This window comes from Panthera tigris, chromosome D4 (genome assembly GCF_018350195.1).
Source record: "Panthera tigris isolate Pti1 chromosome D4, P.tigris_Pti1_mat1.1, whole genome shotgun sequence".
Taxonomy (NCBI): Eukaryota; Metazoa; Chordata; class Mammalia; order Carnivora; family Felidae; genus Panthera; species Panthera tigris.
Window position 1 is genome coordinate 57,818,255 of NC_056672.1, and position 24,056 is coordinate 57,842,310.

The window sequence follows — 24,056 nt, forward strand, 5'->3', positions numbered from 1 at the left end:
GAGAGGGATTCACAGATTCCGAAGCTGGCTCCAGGCTTGAGCTGTGAGCACAGAGTCCAATGGGGGGCTTGAACTCACGAACCATGAGATCATGACCTGAGCCAAAGTCGGATGTTTAACTGACTGAGGCACCCAGGCACCCCAGAGCTTTTTTATTTGTAGATTTGCAGTCGAGTTGTTTCTCTGGTGTTATAGTAATTATCTGATAATAAAGCCAAATTTATCTTTGGCTGAAGAGTATATATGTAAACATGTTCCAAGACATGTTTGAGAGTCAGAGATTCTCCTCATAATTTGTGTTGGCATTTTTTGACTTCCTGTTTTCTGTGCTGGACGGTGAGCTCCTTTAGTATACTATCTGATTTGTTTCTGCTTCCAGGGCCTTGCCCTGTGCCTCGAACATAATCTTTTAAAAATTGAACCATGATGGCATTGTCTCTGAGTTCTTCTATTTTTTGAATAGTCAAAGAATCTGAGTCTAGAAGACATGACAACAAGTGATGAAAATGATGTGGCTGGATTGATAGACTATGACTGGTGTGGAGACAGTTCATCAATAGGTGTGACCACCCCACAAACACCACAGGTTGGTTATTTATTTTACTATTTAAAGCAGTGTATGTTGCCTAAATTATAAAAACATCTAGACTCTAATGTGAGTATGTATAGTAAGTCTGTGTAATATACGGTATTGGGTGTGTGCTTGCAAATTTAATGAATTCCTAAGCCATTGAAGACATTAATGAGAGATTTGTTGGAATATGAACAAAAGGGAAGCCATTTATTTCCAAGTTGAACAAAGCCAAGATTCCATTTTAGAGCACTTTACTGTTCCTCTTTTCGCTTGTCTTTTTTCCCCCTGCCCTCCCTTCCCCTCCCCTCCCCCTTTCCAAAAATGAAGTACAGCTTACATATAGTTAACTATTTGTTAACACTGTTTTAGTGTGCAGTTCTGTGTGTTTTGACAAATGCATACAGTCCTGTGACCACCATCAAAATCAAGAACAGTTCTGTTGCCCCCTCTCCTAGAGTCCCTCATTGTAGCCAACTCCCTATTCCCCCCAACTCAGAGCAGCAACTGATCTGTTTTCTTCTCCTTTTGATAATCTTTTTTTTTTTTAATCTTATTTGGCATTTGTTGTACTTATTGGATGTACAGTGAATGTTATTCCTCCACTCTCTCTGAGGGGGCCACGCAGAGTGCACTCTCTTTGACAGCAGTGAAATACAGGAGCAGGTGTGCATGTTTCTACTCAGGGAAGCTCACTAGAGACTTAGAATCCAAAGTTTTTACTGGGGCTGGTTACACAGGCTCTCTATGTTGGTGGAATTCGTCACAATCACAGAAATTCTAGACTTCTAGAAGAAAAGCTGTCGTTCATCATAAATCACACTGCTTGTAGTCTGTACAGTCTGGTACAGCAGGGTTTGGTGCTCCAGCCATACAAACAAACTTATCCCAACAATGTTGGGAATTTTCTAAAAGCTGGGTTACCTAGCTTCCATCCAGGACCTGCTAGGCTAACTCTTGTGTGCAGCAGGGCCCCTATTACATATGTATAAGAGTGCTACCACATATATACTTAGGAGTGGAATGAGTATCTTCAGTGTTAACAGATAATGCCAGTTTTTTCCCCAAAGTGGTTTTATTAAGTATACTTCAACCAGAAGTAGAAGACTGTTCCCATTGCTTTACATATTTATTAATACTTGATATTTTTGGCTATTTAATATTTTAATATTTAAATATTTTCTCATCTGGTGAGTATAAAGTTATATCTCCTACATTGAAAAGTCCATTCTTTCACCACCAGATCTACAGTGGTGCTTTGATCATATATCAAGTTGTCATAGGAGTGTATCTGTTTCTGGGCTATATTTTGTTTTATTGATTTTTTTTCACCAGTACTACACATCTTAATTACTTTAATTTTGTAATAGTTCTTCTCTCTGGTTGGCCAATTCTTCTTTAAGAATGTCTTGGCTACTCTTGTCCCTTTGCATTTCCATATACATTTTAGAATCATTTGGACAAACTTCACATACACTCAAAAATTGAAATTGCATTGAATTTAAGATTCAACTTGGGAAAAATTGAAATCTAGACCCTCAAATCCCCCTATCCATAAACATAGTATATCTCTTCATTTATTAGGTTTTAGTTAATTGCTTTTAATAAAGTTTTATAAATTTCCCCAGAAAGGTCTTATATTTTTATTAGATTTATTCCTAAATACTCTTATTTTTTTATTGCTGTTGGGAGTGGTAGGTCTTTTAAAATCACAGTTTTGTATCTGTTACTGGTGTATAGATATGAAATTGATTTTTGTGAATGATCTTATATTCAGTAACTTTCCTAAACTCTTAAATTCTTATAATGTGTCTGTGTATTTTTTTGAGTGTTCTGTGTACAAAGTATATCATCTATGGGTGGCAGTTTTGTTTCTGCTTTCTAATTCTTTTATTAACATTTTTTTAATTTTTTTTTTTTTTTTTTTTTTTTGAGTGATTGAGAGAGAGACTGTGAGCAGGAGAAGGGCAGAGAGAGAGGGAGACACAGAATCCAAGCAGGCTTCAGGCTCTGAGCTGTCAGCACAGAGCCTGATACGAGGCTCGAACTCATGAACCATGAGTTCATGACTTGAGCCAAAGTCAGATGCTTAACCAACTGAACCACCCAGGCACCCCTCTTCCTTTCTAATTCTTAAACCTTTAATATCTTTTGTTTTTTTTTTATTACTGCACTTAGTAGACCTAGCAATATAGCAGACACTGTTTTTCCAAGTTGTAAAAAAGAATACTTCTTTTATCATTAAGTATGATGTATGTTCTCTCTTTCCCTCTTAAACCTTCCCCTTCCCACTCTCCCTCACTCTCCTTCTCCTTGTCAGCCTTCCTCTCTCTCCACTGCACCTCCCACCCTGTGTTTTTCAAGTTAAGACCTGTTTTTCATTTAGTTCTGGTCTGCTAAGATTTGTTTAAATTTTTCTTTTATAGTGTTTGTTTATTTTTGAGACACAGAGTGTGAGCAGGGGAGGGGCAGAGAGGGAGGGAGACATAGAATCTGAAGCAGGCTTCAGGCTCTGAGCTGTCAGTATAGAGCCTGACGCGGGACTTTGAACTCACCAATACGCGAGATCATGACCTGAGCCTGTGTTGGACGCTTAACCAACTGAGCCACCAGGCATCCATCCCTAAGATTTGTTTAAAGTCATGAGAATCTGTATTGTAGAAAATACCTATTGAGAAAATCATCTATTTTTGTTTCTTTCACTAGTTGATATAATTAACTACATTAAATAATGTAGTTTGTTATATGTTATATCAATAGTTATGATGTTAAGCCAGTCTTGTATTCTTTATATAAGCCCAGTTTACTATCTTTTTAATACACTGCTGGGGTTAGTTTGCTAGTATTTTGTTTAGAATTTTTGCTTCTTTGTTCTTAAATGAAAATGTCCTATAGTTTTCTGTCTCATATAAGTCTTTTTTTCTTTTGAAAATTTTAGTTTTATTATTACAGACATTATACATGGATACATTCATCTTGTAAAACATTTAGACAATATAGAACAATGTCAAGTAATGCATGAAAGTCTTTCTTCTTCTCTACTTGCATTCTATTCCATCCATCTGATTTTGGTATTGTGATTATAGTAGTCTTCTAAAACGAATTGGGATGTGTTCCTTTTTTATTCTCTGGAATGGTTTTTAAGAGCTAGGGATTGTATTTTCCTTGAATGCATATAGGACCATGCAGAAAGTATGAATTTGGTCCCTAAAATTGCAAATTATTAAAGGAGAATTTTGCTTCTCCAGAGTTAAGCCTAGGACAGACAACATTGTTGTGCTGTCCTCTTTACAGGGCGGATTTATATTTAATTCACAGTTTGATTTTAGATTTTTTAAAATAATTTTTTTAATGTTTAATTAATTAATTATTTTTAATGTTTATTTATTTTTGAGACAGTGCAAGAGACAGAGTGCAAGCAGTGGAGGGGCAGACAGTGGGAGACACAGAATCTGAAGCAGGCTCCAGGCTGTGAGCTCTCAGCCCAGAGCCTGACACGGGGCTCGAACTCACAAACTGCGAGATCATGACCTGAGATGAATTCGGACGCTTAACCGACTGAGCCACTCAGTCACCCCAATGTTTATTTATTTTTGAGAGAGAGGGAGAGAGAGAGAGAGAGGAAGAGTGGGAGGGGAAGAGAGAGAGGGAGACACAGAATCTGAAGCAGGCTTTAGGCTCTGCACTGTTAGCACAAAGCCTGATGTGGGGCTCGAACCCATGAACCATGAGATCATGACCTGAGCCAAAGTCAGAGGCTTAACTGACTGAGCCACCCTGGTGCCCCTAGTTTTGTTTTGTTTTTTAAGTCTATTTGTTTTGGAGAGAGAGAAACCACAAGTGGGGGAGGGGCAGAGAGAGAGAGAGAGAGAGAATCCCAAGCAGGTTGTGTCCTATCAGCAGGGAGCCTGACAAAGCCTTGTCGTGGTGGTTGTGGGGCAACCGTGAGATCAAGACCTGAGCTGAAGTCGGATGCTTCACTGACCGAGCCACCCCACCCTGCCTTTCATTTTAGTTATAGCCCCCTCTGGCTTTTCATGAGCACTTTGGTTCTAACTTACCACCTTGCGTAGGCCTAAGGCTTCCATGGCTGTTAACGTCCATGCTGCCGGTTATCCGAGGTGGTAGGTAGATGGCCTTAGAGCAATGGACAGCTTCAGCCTTTATTATATCTCTGGATTCATGCTCCTCTTCTTAGTTTAGCCTCTGAGGATTTTCCTTACTTTTTTGCAAGCTCAACCATAAATCCAAAATGATTAAAAAATATTTTGTATGCAACATTTCTGTTAAGAGTATTTTAACATGGTTTTTCTGCTGTAATCACTAAACACTTAGTTTTTGGTACACATTAGAGACAAACCATGGGAATCTAGGCATGGGAAACAATTCCTCAGGGATTTAATTGTGACCATTCTCAGTATTGCCTGAGATCTGGGTGTGTTTGATTTAACACTCAGACTAAAACATGTTGAAAATGATCTGTCAGTAGAACAGACTAAAGTGATCTACGTGTACTAAAGAGAATTGAATATACATTTTTAAATTTCCTGGTATTGCCAATAATATCCTTTTGAGAGTATTTCATTTTAGTAAAAATGGTGCATGGTAATTTGCAAATGATTAAGGCATGTTGTAGAGAAATTGACTTTTTTTCTTCATTGTGCTTTATCCAGTAACTTTTTTTTTTTCCAGTTTGCCAAGCATTGGACAGAATCAAATGGTCTGGAATCTAAATCATTAACTCCAGTATTATGCAGAGCATCTGCCAATAAATTAAAGAACAAAGAGAATGTATATACACCTAAGTCTGCTGTAAAGAATGATGAGTGCTTTGTATTTCCTGAGCCAAAGACTCCAGTTAATAAGAACCAGCATAAGAGAGAAATACTCTCCACACCAAATCATTACACTACACCCTCAAAAGGTATTTGCTATATGTACTGATCAGTGGTAAAGTACCTTCAAATTCTTTTCTTACCATCCAGGCACATAATAGGTCGGAAATGGCTAGCATTGCCTTCAGGAATTTATGCTTTTTTTATCCTATATTATTTGCATTGGTTGAAATGAAAGCATATTAGTCAACTTCTATTGATATTTTTTCTCTTTTTCACATATGTAAAGTTGAAGTATAGCATCATAGAATATCAAAGCCGAAAGGCAAGTTAGAGCTCATTTCATCCACCTGTTTTTTTCACAGCTGAAGAACACAAGGCTCAGACGAGTGATTTGCCCAAGGTCATATATCCAGATTTAGACTTTGTTTTCTCCTTTGCCCCCACTTATGGTGACTAAAACTGAAGTCTCTGCTGAGCCCTGAGATCTCACTCATCTGGATCTCTAGTTCTGGTATCTGATCCTGCTCTTGCTCATATTTCAGAAGCACTCATAGTCATGTCCTTCTAGAGATCTAGATCTGCGTCCAGATATTACAACTTTGTCATTGTCCTTGGTTTCCTTATCAGCTCAGTCATCACCAATTATTTAAGTGGTTTCTTTTATGACACCTCAGTGTTTTCTTGCTGGCCTCATTTAGGCACATTCTATTTTGTCAGTTCCTAGAACTGAACCCAGTTTTCTAGTGCTGGGTCTCATCAGGATAAGACTGTAAGCATCATGAGAGTAGAGATTCTGTCTGCCATTTTTGCAACATGGCATAGTATATGGTAGGGGTCGTCTTTATTGTCTGGTACTTAGTAGGTGCCCAGTGCCTGGTAATATAGTGGGGCCATATCTGTTGAAAGAAAGAATGAATTAGAGAGAGCCTGAAGGGGTTTTATTTATTGTGATCTAGTCTATGTCACTTTTTAAAAAATTGTTATTTTTATTTTTATTTTTATTTTTATTTTTTTTTTTTTTTTTTTTTTTTAAATTGTTATTTTTAGAGAGCGTGAGCATGAGTGGGGGAGAGGGGCAGAGGGAGAGAGAGGGAGAGGAAGAGAGAGAGAGAGAGAGAGAGAGGGAGGGAGGGAGGGAGAGGGAGAGAAAGAATATGAATCTTAAGCAGGCTCCACGTTCAGCATGGAGCCTGACACAGGGCTCGTTCCCACGACCCTGGGATCATGACCTGAGCCCAAATCAAGAGTTGTATGCTCAACTGACTGAGCCACCTAGGTGCCCCCAAGTCACTTTTTAAAATGACTCCTAAACCTTTTTGGCCTTTTTTTTTCTAGCAATTGTAACCTACTCTTGTTTTATGTTAAGAGCCTAATGAACCCAAACTCCAAGACCTTGCCATGTGAAGTGCTGCTAAATCATGTCCTGCCATTGTGCTTCTAATTTGCTAATGGGCCTGATAGTCAGTTCCAGATCTCTACTTCTTGTAAAGATATTATGATCAACTTTGTCAGAATATTTACTGGAAGTTCTGTTATTCTGTTAATTGCATTCTCTCGTTCATCAGCTCAAACAACACTTTCCCCAGCATTGTGAAGCTAGCTAGTTTGGTGTGATAAGCATGTATAGCTGCCTGGGGTTGTTATGAGGGTTCAGTGAGGTAACGTTTGGATACTAAGGTCGGATGTTACTAGTAGTAGCTGCTATTGCATTTTTTTCCTAATGGGGTATTTCTCTTCTGTTACTTGTTAATATAGCTACAGTATCGTTTGTGAATCGGGGTTGGGTAGGGAGATAAGATGGACTTTAACTCATTGAGGGCTTTTTTTTTTTTTTTAATTTTAAGTGTTTATTTATTTTTGAGAGAGACAGAGACAGACTGTGAGCGGATTAGGGGCAGAGAGAGAGGGAGACACAGAATCTGAAGCAGGCTCCAGGCTCCGAGCTGTCAGCACAGAGCCCAATGCGGGGTTCAAACCCACAAGCTGTGAGATCATGACCTGAGCTGAAGTCGGAGGCTCAATAGACTGAGCCACCCAGGTGCCCCAGAGGGCTTTTTTTTTTTTTAAGCCTTTGGTGCTTATAGTTCCTTCTATTATTATGTGTTTTTAACTTAAAAAAAATTTTTTTTAATGTTTATCTTTTAGAGAGAGAGAGAGACAGACAGAGTGTGAGCGGGGGAGGGACAGAGAGAGAGAGGGAGACACAGAATCTGAAGCAGGCTTCAGGCTCTGAGCTGTCAGCACAGAGCCCAACACGGGGCTTGAACCCACAAACCACGAGATTATGATCTGGGCTGAAGTTGGATGCTTAACCAGCTTAGCCACCCAAGCGCCCTGTGTGTTTTAACTTTTTATGTAATTCTGAAAGTTTTGAAACATGGATAGTTTGGAATTTATAATCTTAATATATCATTAGTTTGCATAGAAAACTTCCTCTCAGTTTGTGAGAAAGATTGTGTTGGTCTAAAGTTATTATTGGCTATTTTTCTTTAAACATAAGAGCCACCTACAGAAGCTACTGGCTAAAGCCCCGATTGATAGCTTCCATTAGTGCTGTGTACTTTACTTTCTTTCATCTGAGTCATTTTTCACATAAGCATTAATCACTTTTCTTAATCTGGTACAATACAGTCAGCAATACTTCATCAACGAGTAACTATGTATAATAGTAGATACTCCTTGTATACAAAGATGAAAATATTTTCAGAGATATTATTTTCTTGTTCTCATGGAACCAGTGAAAATAGTCCTGATAGTCATAAACAAAACAAAACAAAATCTTCAATGTCATCTTAAAAACTTGGTATCATATGCTTGTTATAAAGTGTTGTTCCCTCTAAAGGGTATGCAACTTTTAGATCATAAACAAAAAGTTAACTAAATAGTGGTAACCAGATTTGTTATTGTGAATTTGTCACAAATTATCTGGATACAAATACCCTACTAGAATGAAACACAAAATTCTAGAATAGAATTTATATTCTAGAATATAAAAATAACAAAAGCTCACACTGTTTAAAGCTTTTGTCAAGCCTTCATGGGGACTGTTCTCTTTGCCTAACAGGAGTTGAGTAGGGCAAAGAATTGAATGAATACCTCTCAATACTATTTTGAATTAAAAGCACAAATTGGATCCTTGTATAAATACAGATTGACTTTTGTTTATAGAAAGGAGAATCAGTAGTCATAAAATCTGTATTTATATGATCTATTTAAATTTGTTATATAATATTTATAATAAAATTTTAATCATGGACTCGGTTTTGCAGTGAAGGAAAAGAAGAGCCACACATGCAAAGCCAAAATGATTTTGTTTTTATTATAAATCACATGGAAATAATTCTTTAAATAAGTAGAGGCTTAACACCACTGGCCAAGTGATTACAGTATTTCTGAGTCAATGAATAAGTGATGTATGCATTATTGACAGAAATTTTGAAACCATAATATGTCAGCTACATATGGTTTGTGTTTGTTGTTTTTCTAATAGCCAGAAACCAGTGCCTGAAAGAAACTCCAGTTAAAATGCCAATAAATTCAGCAGGAACAGAGAAGTTAATGACAGGTGTCATTAGCCCTGAGAGGCGGTAAGTGTTCTGTTTTTTAGATTCTTTGATCTTTAGTATATGTAGCCAGATTTTCTTTTTTCACGTATGATCAGCCTGATAAAGGTAACAAGCCATTGTGTAAATTATGTCGGAGACTGCAGAAATGTCTAGCTGAATGCGGATGGTCTATGGCCATTACTGTAGCTGTTGTTGCTGCCTTCCTCATGGGGAAGAAATCTGAAACTCTTCAGCAGTAGGACTGGCATCTTAACGTACCAGCAGCTTGGGAAGACAGTGGCTCTGGCCCCATCCACATAGTCCCCTTTCTGAGGCCCATCTTTTCTGATGCTTCTCCTGGTAGAGTGTAGACATCCACTGATAGCAGTTCTTCATATAGTAAAGATACCAACTGGTGTGTCAAAGAAAACTCATCCCTCTTGTATGGACATGGACAGTTTGGCAGCATTGGCGTCCCTTCATTGTCTTTATTTTTTAATTTTAAAAAATGTTTATATTATTTATTTAAGTAATCCCTGCGTCCTGTGTGGGGCTCGAACTCACGACCCTGAAATCAAGAGTTGCATGCTCCTCTGAGCGAGCCAGCCAGACACCCCTCATCGTCTATAATAGCTATTTTTTTATTTTTATTTTTAAATGTTTTTAAAGTTTATTTTGAGAGAGAGAAAGATAGTGTAGGCACATGAACAGGGACAGGGGCAGGGAAGAGAGAGAGGGAGAGAGGATCCCAAGCAGGCTCCACACTGTCAGCACAGAGCATGACATGGGGCATGATCAGACACTTAACCAACTGAGTCACCAAGGCACCCCTATAATAGCTATGTTTTATTTATTAAAAAAATTTTTTTTAATGTTTATTTATTTTTGAGAGAGAGAGAGAGAGAGAGAGAGAGAGAGACTGAGTGTGAACAGGTGAGGGGCAGAGAGAGAGAGGGAGACACAGAATCTGAAGCAGGCTCCAGGCTCTGAACTGTCAGCACAAAGCCCGACGTGGGGCTCAAACCCACAAACTGCAAGACCATGACCTGAGTGAAAGTCGGATGCTTAACTGACAGAGCCACCCAGGCACCCCAGTGTAATAGCTATTTTTTAAAGAAGGATCCATTTTGAGGGCAGTTGAGGAAATTAGACTGTGAACTAGATATTAGACAGTACTGTGGCATTATTATCAATTTTCTTGATGGTATTGTGGTTATGTAGAAAATGTCGTTGTTTGTTGGGTATGTGTGCTGAAGTGTTTCAGAGTGAAGTCTCATAGTATCTTCAGATGGGTTACCTTTAGATGGTTCAGCAAAAATGTGCATATATTTAATGTATTCATTTATATATGTAGAGAAGGCAAATGTGGTGAGACATTAACAACTGTTGAATCTAAGAGGATATATATATATGGGGTTCATTGTACTCTTCACCCAACTTTTCTGTATATTTTTTTTTTAAAAAGCTAGGGGAAAAATAGTTTTGCCAAGGGGCAGTTGGCTGAGGGGAGGGGTGATGGCTGTGTTCCAGTGGGAGATGGCTTTTGTGCTTCCTGAGTAGTGAGATGGACTGGCCTTGGCATTCGCCTTGGCATACTTGAACGGCTTGTGACAGCCCCGACTGGCAGGAGGCCCAGTTTTACTCATGGATTTTTTTTCTTTTTAAGATGTCGCTCAGTGGAACTGGATCTCAACCAAGCACACGTAGAAGATACTCCAAAAAGAAAAGGAACCAAAGTGTTTGGGAGCCTTGAAAGGGGGTTGGATAAGGTTATCACTGTGCTTACCAGGAGCAGAAGGAAGGGCTCTGCCAAAGATGGGCCAAGAAGACTAAAGGTAAGTGCACTGGAATTCTTTAGTATGGATTTCAGAAGCTGGCTGCTAACCAGACTATTTTTCTTTTCCAAGAGAAGTACTGAATGAATGAATGAATGAATGATTTTTTATTTTATGCGTTTTGATGCAGTGCGCTTTGAGAATGCAGAGGTAAATTATACAAACTTGCTCTTTCCAAGGAGCGAATAACTATAATCCAAATATTCAAGTGGAGAGATTAATCACAGAGGCAATATGGAGGCAGGGAAACATGGGGCATATGGAGGAACTGAGAGCTGCCTTAAGGATGGGGACTTGAGCTTAATTGTCATATCTCTGGCATGTAGAAGAGTCTCTGACACATGGATATCTCTGTAGGCCCTCACAAAATATTTGAATGCATGGGAAGTGAATTTGAACTTTGAGTGTGGTGTATGTGAAGAAAATACTGAGCAGCACACTGGGAAGGTAGGCTGAGAGGTCCTCACAGGCCTAAGAGGTTTGGAACTTTGATAGTCCTGTCATGCTTCAAAGGCTTAATGTGTCAGTGGTATGGGCAATATGTTCAATGGGGAAAGGAAAGGAAAAAGAAGTGATTAGTAGATATAAAATACTTCTTACTCTCTTGGATTCTCTCTGAGCATTCCTTCAAACATCTAATGAATGACATTTTTGTTTGGGGGAAGTAAGAGGTACAGGTATAAATAAGACTCCACTTGGAAATGACATAGCCCATGTCATTGAGGATCTCATAGAGTGGCAGTGAAGACAGGCAGGGATATTACTCTGTGCTGTAATAAAAACATGTTCCAAGAGGAGGGAAGAGGAGATGGTAGTGTTCTCTGTGATTTGGGGACTGGGTCTCTTCAGGTTTTGCACTGAGACTCTCATTTGGGACAAATCTGGGCCTGTTTGGGGAAGGAAAATGATGAGCTGTTGGATAGAAGTGTGCTTCCGGGGAGAATATTCAGATATGTCCTGTTTTAAAGTGGAAGAAGATAGGACTTATCCATTAATATCTGTTGCCTGTTGAACTTGTATAATGTACTGAAAAGTTTTGCATATGGCTGTTTATTAGGTATATTTTGTTCTTTTGTTCTAAGATTTCTGTAGATGGAGACAGTTATGAAATATTTCAAACACTGACATTGGGATCAAGAACACCATAGTGCTGGGGTGCCAGGGTGCCTCGGTTGGTTAAGTGTCCAACTTCAGCTCAGGTCATAATCTCATGGTTCATGGGTTCAAGCCCCACATTGGGCTCTGTGCTGACAGCTCAGAGCTTGGAGCCTGCTTCAGATTCCATGTCTCCCTCTCTCTCTGCCCCTCCCCTGCTTGCGCTCTGTCTCTTTCTCAAACATGAATAAACGTTAAAAAAAAAAAATTAAGAAAACCATAGTGCCATTTTCCTGAAAAACATTAGATAAAGAAAATTAAGGAAACATGTCCAATCATATGCATTATTGAGAAGCTAAGCAGTTGTCAAATACTAGTGGATAATACCCTAAAAATGTTCACCTGTGTAAATTGGTTGGCCCCTGAATGCATTTTCCAGTAGGAACTGCTAAGATGTTAGTTGATTTTCCAGGGATTCTCCACTACTTCCAGGATGTAGGAGAAAAACCACAGATTGGGAATGAGAAGACCTGAGTTCTAGCTTCAGCTTCGTACTTTGTAGCTTGGATAAGTCGTTTTATCCCTGCCTGCCTCAATTTCCTTATTTGTAAAAACTGGAGATAATTTCTACCCCAGCACCTTCATAGAGCCGGGATGCATAAATAAAGCTGCCTCTGTGAAATATACGTGAAATGCTCTATTATATAAGGTATTCCAGTTTTTTTTAAAATTTTTATTACTGAAGTATAGTTGACATACCATGTTACATTAATTTCATGTGTACAACATAGTGACTTCATGATTGTGTACATTATGCAATGCTCACCATGATGAGTGTGGTTATCATCTGGCACCATACTATGTTATTAAAATGTTTTTGACTGTATTCCCTATGCTGTACTTTTCAGAGAGAGAGCATATGCACAAGTGGGGAAATGGGGCAGAGAGAGAGAGACAGAGAGAGACAGAGAGAGAGAGAGAGAGAGACAGAGAGAGAGAGAGAGAGAGAGAGAGAGAGAGAGAGAGAGGCACAAGTGGGAGAGGAGCAGAGAGAGAGAGAGGGAAACACAGAATCTGAAGCAGGCTCTGAGCTGTCAGCACAGAGCCTGACACGGGGCTCAAACCCACAAACCGCGACATCATGACCTGAGGCAAAGTCAGACTCTTACCCGACTGAGCCACCCAGGCGCCCTTCTACCTATTTCTTACATTAAAAAATTATAAATTTAGAAAAGTTAGAAGGATGGTATAAAGAACACCTTAGTTTGTTAAGATGAAGATCATGTATAGTTAAGCCTCTTGTAGGCTTTTTTACAGATTGTTGAAAAAAATCTGAAATTTGAACAGATAAATTAGGATTAATTTTTTTAAATGTTTATTTATTTATTTTGAGAGAGAGAGAGAGAGAGAGAGAGAGAGAGAGCATGTGCACAAACGGGAGGGGCAGAGACAGAGGGAGAGAGAGAATCCCAAGCAGGCTCCATGCTGACAGTGCAGAGCCTGACATGGGGCTCGATCTCACAAACCATGAGATCATCACCTGAGCCGAAATCAAGAGTTGGATGGCACCCAGGCACCCCAGATTAATTCTTTATTTTACACAAGGAATCACTTAAATTGTATTTGGAAGTGTTCTGTTTATTATCTTGACAAAGCCAATTTAGTTTGGTGAAACAGCCCTGGATGGGGACCCAGCAGACAGAGGGTCCTTGTCATAGCTGTGCCACTTGTTCCTTTTATAACTTGAAGCTGGGTCCCTAAACTCTGGTCATTGAACACTCACCTGCAGATGGGCATATCACCTGCACTGCTATTTATCTAGTATTTTCTTTATACTGACTCTTAAAAAAAAAAAAGATTTATAGAGGTATAATTGACCTAAATAAATGACCTGTACCTCTTAAAAGTGTGTGATTAATATACTTTGGCATTATATAGACACCTGTGAAACTGTCAACACAATCAGGAGGACTAGCTTTTTAAAATCTTAAGTCTATTTATTTAAAATTTGTTTATTTATTTATTTTGAAAGTGAGCGAGTGAGTGCAAATGGAGGGGCAGAAAGAGAGGTGAACAGAGGACCTGAAGTGGGCTCTGTACTGACAGCAGAGAGCCCAATGTGTGGCTCAAACTCATGAACTGTTAGACTATGACCTAAGCTGAAGTTGGACTCAAAATTTTAATTTTTTTTTACATTTATTTTTGAGAGAGAGAGATAGAGAGAGAGAGAGAGAGAGAGAGAGAGAGAGAGAGACAGTGCGAGTAGGGGAGTGGCAGATAGAGAAGGAGACACACAATCTGAAATAAGCTCCAGGCTCCGAGCTGTCAGCACGGAGCCTGATGTGGGGCTTGAACCCATGAACTGTGAGATCATGACCTGAACTGAAGTCAGACTCTTAACTGACTGAGCTACCCAGGTGTCTGATCTTAAGTTTACTTTTAAAGAAACTATATGTTACTAGTTTTTGCTGATTATGTTTTTCTAAATCAGATTGGAACAAATATATAAATACTAAATAAAAATACAGTTGACCCTTGAATGACATGGGTTTGAACTGCATGGGTCACTTACATGTATATTGTTTTAAACAGGTATATTGGGAAAATTTGGGGGGGACTTGCAACAATTTGGAAAAACTCAAAAACGGCGTGGCCCAGAAATATCAAAAAAATTAAGAAAAAGATATGTAGATATTAGTCTATTTGATCATTTACCCTACCATAAGATATAACAGATATAAAAAGTTAAAATTTATCATAACTTACGCACACAAACACATACTGTACATGGTGCCATTCACAGTTGAGAGAAATGTAAACAAACTTAAAGATGCAGTATTAAATCATAACTGCATAAAATCAACTGTAATATGCTTTACTACTGTAATAATTTCGTAGCTATTCTTCTGTTGCTCTTGCGGTGAGCTTGTGTTGTGAGTATCTGCTTAAAAACGCCGTGCGATGCTAATCGTCTCCACGTGAGCAATTGGTCCCTTCAGTGAATTGCATATCACAGTCAAAAATGATCTTTTGTGGTTCTTGCATATTTTTCACATTTAAATACGTTTAAAACGTATAAATCACGTGTATCGCAATGCCATATACCTTGAGTAACACCAGGGGACCTGTATGAAGTGCCAGTAGTGATGCTGGATGTGCTCCCGAGAAGCAGAGAGAAGTCATGACTTTACAAGAAAAAGTTGAATTGCTTGATATGTACCATAGATTGATGTCTGTGGCTGCGGTTGCCCACCATTTCCAGATAAATGAATCCAGTGTAAGGACCATTGTTTAAAAAAAAGAAAAGGGAAACTCATGAAGCCATTGTGGCAGCTATGCCAACAGGCACAAAAACCTTGCATTTTTTGCAAAATACTTTTTTTTAATCTCGTATTGAAAATGCAGCTTTAACGTGGGTGTAGGATTGCTGTAAGAAGGGCATACCTATAAGCTTTATATGATTTGAGAAAAGATGAAGTCATGTTATGACTACTTAAAACAAAAAGAAGGTGAGGTATCTAAAGCTGGAGAATTTAATGCCAGCAAAGCATGGTTTGATGATTTTAGAAAGAGATTTGGTTTAAAAAATGTTAAGATAAGGGGTGCCTGGGTGGCACAGTCGGTTGAGTGTCGGCTTGGGTCATGATCTCGCAGTTGACTAGTTCGAGCCCCGCATTAGGCTCTGTGCTGACAGCTCAGAGCCTGGAGCCTGCTTCGGATTCTGTGTCTCCCTCTCTGCCTCTTCCCCGCTCATGCTCTGTCTCTCTCTGTCTCAAAAATAAAGATAAACATAAAAAAAAAAAAAAAAATTAAGATAACAAGAGAAGCAACTTCTGCTGACCAAGAGGCAGTAGATACTGGTTCCCAGATGCCATTAAGAAAATCATTGAGGAAAAAGAATATCTTCCTGAATAGCAGACAAAATTACCCTATTCCGGAAAAAAAAAATGCCACAAAAGACATTGACTAGTAAGGAAGAAAAAGAAGCACTAGCCTTTAAGGCAGGAAGGGATAGGCTAGCTCTACTATTCTATGCAAATGCAGTTGGTTTTATGATCAGCACTGCCCTTGTCTTATAAAGCTGCTAACCCCTGAGTCTTGAAGGGAAAATATGACCATCAACTGCCAATCTTTTGGTTGTACAAGAAGATATAGACAATAAGAACTCTCTTTCTGGATAGATTTCATCAATGAAGTCAAAAAGTACCTTGCCAGTAAGGGACTGCCTTAATTTTTTTATTTTATTTTATTTATTTTTAGAGAGAGAGCAGGGGAGAGGGGCAGAAGGAGAGAGAGAGAGAGAGGGAGGAAGGAAGGATCGATCTTAAGTAGGCTCCATGCTCAGTGCAGAGCTGAACGTGAGGCTCCATCTCACCACCGTGAGATGATGACCTGAGCCGAAATCAAGAATCCGAATCAGATGCTTAACCGACCGAATCACCTAGGCGCCCCAAGGACTGCCTTTTAAAGTTCTTTTGAACAAACTGAGGGTTGATGGCGGGTGGGAGGGAGGGGAGGGTGAGTGATGGGTATTGAAGAGGGCACCTTTTGGGATGAGCACTGGGTGTTGTATGGAAACCAATTTGACAATAAATTTCATATATTGAAAAAAAACAAAAAAAAAACCCAAAAAAAAACCCCAAAAAACAAAAAAAAAAATAAAGTTCTTTTGATATTGGACAATGCCGCTGACCACCCAGAATCCTATGAGATCAACACTGAAGGTGTCGAAGTGGTGTGCTTGTCCCCAGACATGGCATCTCTAATTCCTCCTCTAGAAGAGGGGGTCATAAGGACCTTTAAGGCTCATTACACACAGTACTATGGAAAGGGTTGTCAGCATTATGGAAGAGAATGTCATGAAGGTCTAGAAGGATTACATCATTGAAGATGCCATTGTTGTAACAGAAAAATCATGAAAGCCTAAGCCTAAAACAAATTTCTGCTGGAGAAAACTGTCCACATGTTGTGCATAACTTCACAGGGTTTACGGCAGAGCCAAACAGAGAAATTATGAAAGAGTTTGTGGATATGGCAAAAAAGGGTGTTTGTGGGGCTTCAAGATATGGGGAGAAAGTCAAGAGCTGATAGACACCACGCCAGAAGAATTAACAGAAGATAAGTTGATGGAGATAAGTGATCTGAACCAGTGACATGATGAGGAAGAACATGTAGAAGAAGCAGTGCTAGAAACCAAATTGACATTAGACAAACTGGCAAAAGGGTTTTGATAATTCAGGACTACTTTTTACTTCTTTTATGACATGGAGCCTTTTGTGATATGGGCACTGAAACTGAAGCAAATGATAGGAGGAGGATTGGTACCGGACAGAAACATTTTTTAGAAAAATGAAAAAGCATAAAGTCAGACAAATTGCGACCTATTTCCAGGAAGTTCCACTAAGTGTGCCTGCCCCTTCTCATCCCCTTCTGCCTCTTCCACCTCTGCCACCCTGAGACAGCAAGAACAACCTCTCCTCCTCAGCCGACTCAACATGAAAAAGAGGAGGATGAAGGACTTTATGATGATCCACTTCTACCTGATGAGCAGTAAATAATCACCATGACATACACTTAATAAACTTACCTGTGGTGTATGTGTGTGTGTCATGTGAACGTGTAGTAACTATGACAAGAGCCATAGGAGACGTTTTTGTGCCATCATCATCATTACCTAAGTGTTCCTCATGTAGAACCTTGTGTGCAAGACTCATATGGAAGTGGATAGCCTATCTTTACTTAGACACAAGGTGAGTGGTATTTAATATAAAATTAATAATGTGTTAGTTTTCTTACTGTTTCGTGACTTTGTTTTCAAAGAATAACATTACTGTACAGTATGCTTCTCTTGTCTTTGGAGAAACTGCTTATCAGCCTACCATCACCAGTAGGTGTTTTTAAAAATATATATAACAGTGTTTCTAATACTGTATTATGAATGTGACTGTATTACTGTATCCCATAGAATATTATAACCATTTATTCATTAGTGTGTAGGCTAAGCTACTGTGAAGCAATCATATTGATTACACCAGGCTACCATGAAGCAGTCATACTGCTGGTTTTTCGTTATCAATGCATGAGTAAATAAATAAATACACCTGTAAATAAATATGAATTTCTTTTTCATATTATCTTTTCATTTTTGATATCTAGTGTTAGTAATACATGTAACATCCGTCATGTTTTGTATCATATAAGACAGTATTTTTGTAGGTACTAATAGAAGATAGAGGATTCATCTTGTAAACAGTGTAAACTTACAGTATTGATAAATATGGTACAGTACTGTAAATATATGTTCCCTTCCCTTTTTAAAAAAATTTTTTTTTAACGTTTATTTATTTTGAGAGACAGAGAAATAGAGCATGAGTGGGGGAGGGGCAGAGAGAGAAGGAGACACAGAATCTGAAGCAGGCTCCAGGCTCTGAGCTGTCAGCACAGAGCCCGATATGGGACTTGAACTCACGAACCATGAGATCAGAACCTGAGCTAAAGTCGGATGCATAACCGACCTAGCCACCCAGCTTCCCCCTTTCCTTTTTATTTTCTTAACATTTTCTTTTCTCTAGCTTATTATATTGTACGAACTTAGAATATAATACACATAACATACAGAATATGTGTTAACTGATTGTTATGATATCTGTAAGGCTTTCGGTCAACAGGCTATTAAGTTTTGTGGGAGTCGAAAGTTATATGTGGATTTTTAACTGCATGAAGGGTCAGTACTCCTAGCCCTTGCGTTTTTCAAGGGTCAGGTATATATTCAAACCACATTTCCTGGGCCATTTGTTTCATCTCTCACAGTTTACATCTTAGGACAATTAATGTTTCTGGCATAGCACAAGAAGGGAGAAACAAGTAAAGCTCAAACAGATAGATGTTAATTAATATTTATGTATTTCATTAAAAAGATTGGTAGGAGAAGAGGATGAAAAGTTAAAAAGGATGATATGGATGTACTTGCTAGTGAAAGTTAATTTCTCCAAGCTTTCCAGTGCCATCTTATTCCAGCTTACCAAGAATTGGTTGTAAATTCAGTATTTTTCTGGAAATGCTTCCATTTGAACTGGTGCTATAATGATTTTGGGATCTCTGAGTTAGGTAGGATGGTGTCTGTGTTGATGTAAAGATTTACTTCATACCCCTTCTTTTTCTTTTTTAAGCTTCACTATAATGTGACTACAACCAAACTAGTGAATCCAGATCAACTCTTGAATGAAATAATGTCTGTTCTTCCAAAGAAGCATGTTGACTTTGTACAAAAGGGGTAAGAAGCACACTTAGAGGCTGTTGCATTTATTACTTGATATCTTTTGAGCTTTGAGAAGACATGTATTGAATCTTCTCTTTTTAAAAAAAATTTTTTCCCACCTCATTTTCATCAAAAAAGCTCTTATGGCAGTGTCATTGTTCATAATTTAGCTTCTTTGGTTTTGTGTGAGCTAGTGCCATATTGTCACCACTTTCAAAATTAGACTTTTCGAAATAGGAAAAATCTGAACTCCTTCCAGTTTTTTCTCCAGTCGAGACACCTCAGACCAATCAAGGGTTTATAGAATCCTTTCGTTTATGACTTGCTGTTGGACAGGACTGGGTTTTCACCATTTTAGGAAATTATTTCACCTTAACTCTTTCCCACCGTTCAGTGAGCTGCCGGCAAAGCCTCTGTGGCTGTGATCTCATGGTCTGAATGGCCAGACCTCATCTCGTTACCTAAGATGTTCATATTTCTAAGTATTTCCAGTTATGTCTTTCAAATTTCATTATTGAGGCAGATAAAAAGAGCCACTAATTGATATAAAAAACATTTAACTAGATTTCAACGTTCAATAAAAAACATTTAACTAGATGTTCAATTTAGAGGAAGATTTTAAGAAACAATCTTTTGCAAAAGTAATTTTACTTTTCATTATCTGTACATGTTGGTAAGCATTCCTTACCTGGACCCTGGCTTTCTTCTTTAGGCATCATCAGAACACATATAACTCGCTCTGACCCGTTCTTCACGCTTGCAGTTTAGCAGTGGGTCCAGAACCTCTAGCCAAATCTGTATTAGAAAGCCTTCAATAATTCCTTCAGCATGTGATCTTTATATCAGATCGCCAACTAGCTGTTAACCAATAATTTATCCATCTAACTTACTCATCAACAGCAAAGTGTCTGCCTTGATCCCTTTTTTCCCCTTTTTATCTCTTCTGTTTGTTTTTACCTTCTTTGTGACAAAGAAGAACATCAAAAGCTAAGTTTTTCAGGGATGTGATGTTACTAATCTCAGGTATATTCTATTATTATCTTTTTTCATTCATGAAGAATTGGCTTTTCTCTCCATATGACTGAATTGCCCTATGCTTCATCTTCCCGTCAGGAACCTTAACTACAGAATACTTCTTTTGGCATGTCTGATGATGACTGCTCATTTTAAAGAGATGAAGACCCCAAACACATAACTAAGTAAGAGAAAGAATGATATTTTATAAAACCTCAAATACATAACAGATACAAGTAATTTCTCCATGCTTCTGTGGAGCAGTACCTAATCACGTGCCCCACATATTTAGGGAACTGATATTTAAAATTGATCCTGTTGTCTATTATTTAGTAAGACAAATAAAATGAAAATATTTTGCAAACTAATTAAAAAGTTGATTTACATGAATTCAATTTATGTAACTTTGCAGGAACATACCTGATTCTTAAGTCTTAAGATGTCTTTAAGGCTTCATTTGGCCTGGGCTTTTCCATTTTCAAAATTGTTATATGGCAGTTCTAATTTTATTTATACACACACACACACACACACATACACACACACACACACACACCCCATGTGTTTCAACCATGGAAATGGACCATCTCCATGGGCTTTCTGTTATAACTCTGCCATAAAGTGTAATGATCATAACCTCTTATTACTATTAGAAAAACCTCAGAAACACACACCCTTCTGACAGGTTGGTGGCTTCAGCTTTATTTATATGAAAGAATTTTCTGATGAGGTGCACACAAAAAAAATATTCTTAATCTTCCCTGTGCTTTCCTTTGTTGTGAACATTGTGGAAATGGCCTACTGTTCATGGATTACACTGTTGAAAGAGTTGCATAAGGAAGACCAGAAGATTTCTTGAGCATAAATGGCATTGGTAGCTATGAAAGGAAGGCTTTTCTTTGGACAAGAGAAAGTTCTGGTAAAGCCTTTCATCTTTATTCTTTCTTAAGATCTTAGTTCAGCTTTTGCAAAAACACTAGTCATGCTCCATGATTAAGGTATAGCTAAGTCATTTGGAAACTGTAAGCAGTAAGATATTGCTTAATGAAATAATGGTTCATTTTCTCCACTGGCCTCCTATGGGCTTAGAGATTTCTTATACAGAATATTCATGGTTCTGCTACTAACTGGCTTCTTATCTTGTTTTCATAGGTATACACTGAAGTGTCAAACACAGTCAGACTTTGGTAAAGTGACAATGCAGTTTGAACTAGAAGTGTGCCAGCTTCAGAAACCCGACGTGGTGGGTATCAAGAGGCAGCGGCTTAAGGGTGATGCCTGGGTTTACAAGAGATTAGTGGAAGACATCCTGTCTAGCTGCAAGGTATAATTGTTGGCTGGTTTACCCCTGCTGGATGAATATGGGTGTGATACAGCCTGTGTGGAGAATGGTATGATTGGTTTGATTTTTAAAGTCCATTGGAACTCTAGACTTGTTTCTAAAGAGCTGTCTTAAAGACAAATATCTTTTTGTTTTTAAACAAAAGATATTTTGCAGATGAGTCTAAGGCAAGCCCATCTGTCATTATCTATTACTGTCTTTTTTAATCATGTGGTTTTGTATATTAATAACTGTTGACTTTCCTAGATTCACTTCCATATGTGAAAACAAGCTCTCAACTATGTCTCCTTTTAATGTGTAATTTCTTTCTGAATAAAATCATTTGTGAATATGGCAGGCTTCTCCTTTTCTTTGTATTTGGTTTTGATACAAATAAAACCTCAAATGGCTTCCTGACAATTAAGTAGAGACTATTTGGAGATGTTTTATCTGTTATCAAATATGCCTTGGGCAGAAAAAACAGATAAGAATTCATTTGCATAATTTTTTCCTGTCTCTGATTTAAGTAGGATTTATTGAGATCGTTAACTAAGTCACAGCTGTGGTTACCAGAGTTAAACAACACATTTAATATGTTGAATAAAAGAGTATTGACTTCAGTAAGTGTGTTCGGTCAACAATGATAAGTATCTGAACTATGAGCCCCCATGAAATGTTACTTTATGGTAATTTTCCTTAAGTCTCAATGTTGGCCCCAAATTTGTGTTTTTATTTCATTTTATTGGTCTCTAAAGGCTAGCACTCAAGTTGTATTTGTATGGATTTTACCAATTAAACTAGTTGGAGAAAAAATAGCTGACTACTTCTAGTCCGTAGTGAGGGAGTATTCTGTCACTCATTTATTCAGTAAACATTTACTAAATGGTTTAGGTCCTGGGGCTGAAGATAATACTGTCTAGTAAACTCAAGGAGTTCAGAATCTATTAAGGGGAGATGCTTAAACTAGTATTTATAGCATAGAGAGGATGACCAACTTTGTCTGGAGGACTAAGGATGATTTTTTGGAGGAAACAGTATTTGTCTTGAAGGATATATAGACGTTCATCAGAAAGAGAAGAGGGAATATGACATTCTTGACAACAAGAAGTGTATGTGCAAAGGCATGGAAATCTAAAATGGTCATGCCGTGTTGAGGGCGGAGGCAGAAGGTGGTGCAAGGGGGAAATAGTAGGAGACGAGGGTTAAACACTGAGTTGGAAGTAAGTGACAAAAGAATTTGAAGGAACCTCAATGCTCCAATAAACTGTTTTGGCAAAGGGAAGCCGTTCAAGGGTTTTACATTTTTTATAATAGCTCTATTGAAATATAATTCACATATTGTAATATTCACCTCTTTAAAGTGTACAATTCAGTGGGTTTAATTATAATCACATTTGTGCAGCCATCCCCATAATCTAATTTTAGAACATTTTCATCATGTCAAAGAGAAACCCTGTATCCAGTAGTGGTCACTCCCAGTTCCCCCACCTTACAGCTCCTGGCACCCACTAATCTACTTTCTGTCTCTGGATTTGAGTGTTCTGGACATTTCATATGAATGGACTCATACAATATGTGCCTGTTGCGTCTGGCTTCTTTTTCAAGATTCATTATTTTCTATCATGTGTCACTACTTCATTCCATTTTACAGCTTAATATCCCATTGTATGGATATATCACGTTTTGTTTATCCATTTATCAATGGGTAGACATTTGGTTTGTTTATACTTCTTGGCTATTGTGAATAATGTTGCTGTGAACATTTGTGTACAGATTTTTGTGTGGTCATATGTTTCCAGTTCTCTTGTGTGTATGTATACCTAGGAGTGGAATTGCTGAGTCATTTAACATTTTGAGGAACTGACGAACTGCTTACCATTTTATGATCCCACCAGTGATCTATGAGGGTTCTAATTTTTCTCCGTTCTCTATAACATTTGTTATTGTCTGCCCATTTTATTTTAGCTCTGTGAAGTGGTATCTCATTATGGTTTTGATTTGCTTTTCCCTAGTGACTAATGATGTTGAGCATCTTTTCATGTGCTTATTGGTCGTACATCTTTTTGGAGAAATATCTATTCAGATCCTTTGGCCATTTTTAATTGGGTTGTTTATCTTTTTATTATTGAGTTGCAAGAAGTCTATAGCTCCAGCTGTAAGTCCCTTATCAAATATATGATTTGCAAATTTTTTCTCTCATTCTTGTAGGTAGTTTTTTTACTTTCTTGATGGTATCTTTTGAAAAACAAAAGTTTAAAATTTTCTAAAGTCCATCTATTTTTATTTTTATAAAACATAAGAGAAGAATCATTCTTCTATCCCAATGGCAGATGGCATGGTCTGGAACAGTGTTTTTCAAAAACTTTTCGCCATGAACCACAGTAAGAAGTCTGTTTTACTTTGGGATGCATTACACATAAATATATTTATAAAACACTGCTTAGCCTTACTATAAGCGTGATACTATTTTCTATTGTTTTTTCCTTTGTAAACATCTATCTTACAATTGCAATCCTTACATTGGAGCTTCTTAGTATATTTACTTTAAAAATTAAAATTAAAGACAATTTTTTTTTGGT

At 38.0% G+C, this 24,056-nt stretch overlaps 1 protein-coding gene across 8 annotated transcripts in view; it reads left to right on the forward strand.

Moving 5' to 3' along the window:
- The window catches only part of MELK (maternal embryonic leucine zipper kinase), a 129,394-nt gene that overhangs the window by 69,154 nt on the left and 36,184 nt on the right, over positions 1-24,056 (forward strand). For 2 of the 8 annotated variants that reach the window (XM_042964418.1, XM_042964417.1), the window contains exons 13-16: positions 464-586; positions 5,264-5,495; positions 8,900-8,996; positions 10,621-10,789. In XM_042964418.1, the coding sequence (XP_042820352.1) occupies positions 464-586; positions 5,264-5,495; positions 8,900-8,996; positions 10,621-10,789 (621 nt within the window). Of the gene's footprint in view, positions 1-463; positions 587-5,263; positions 5,496-8,899; positions 8,997-10,620; positions 10,790-12,356; positions 12,550-17,577; positions 17,635-19,053; positions 19,158-20,255; positions 20,342-20,983; positions 21,076-21,308; positions 21,833-24,056 lie in introns of those variants that run through there. The other 6 variants (XR_006210534.1, XM_042964413.1, XM_042964415.1 and 3 more) reach the window with 6 other exon arrangements.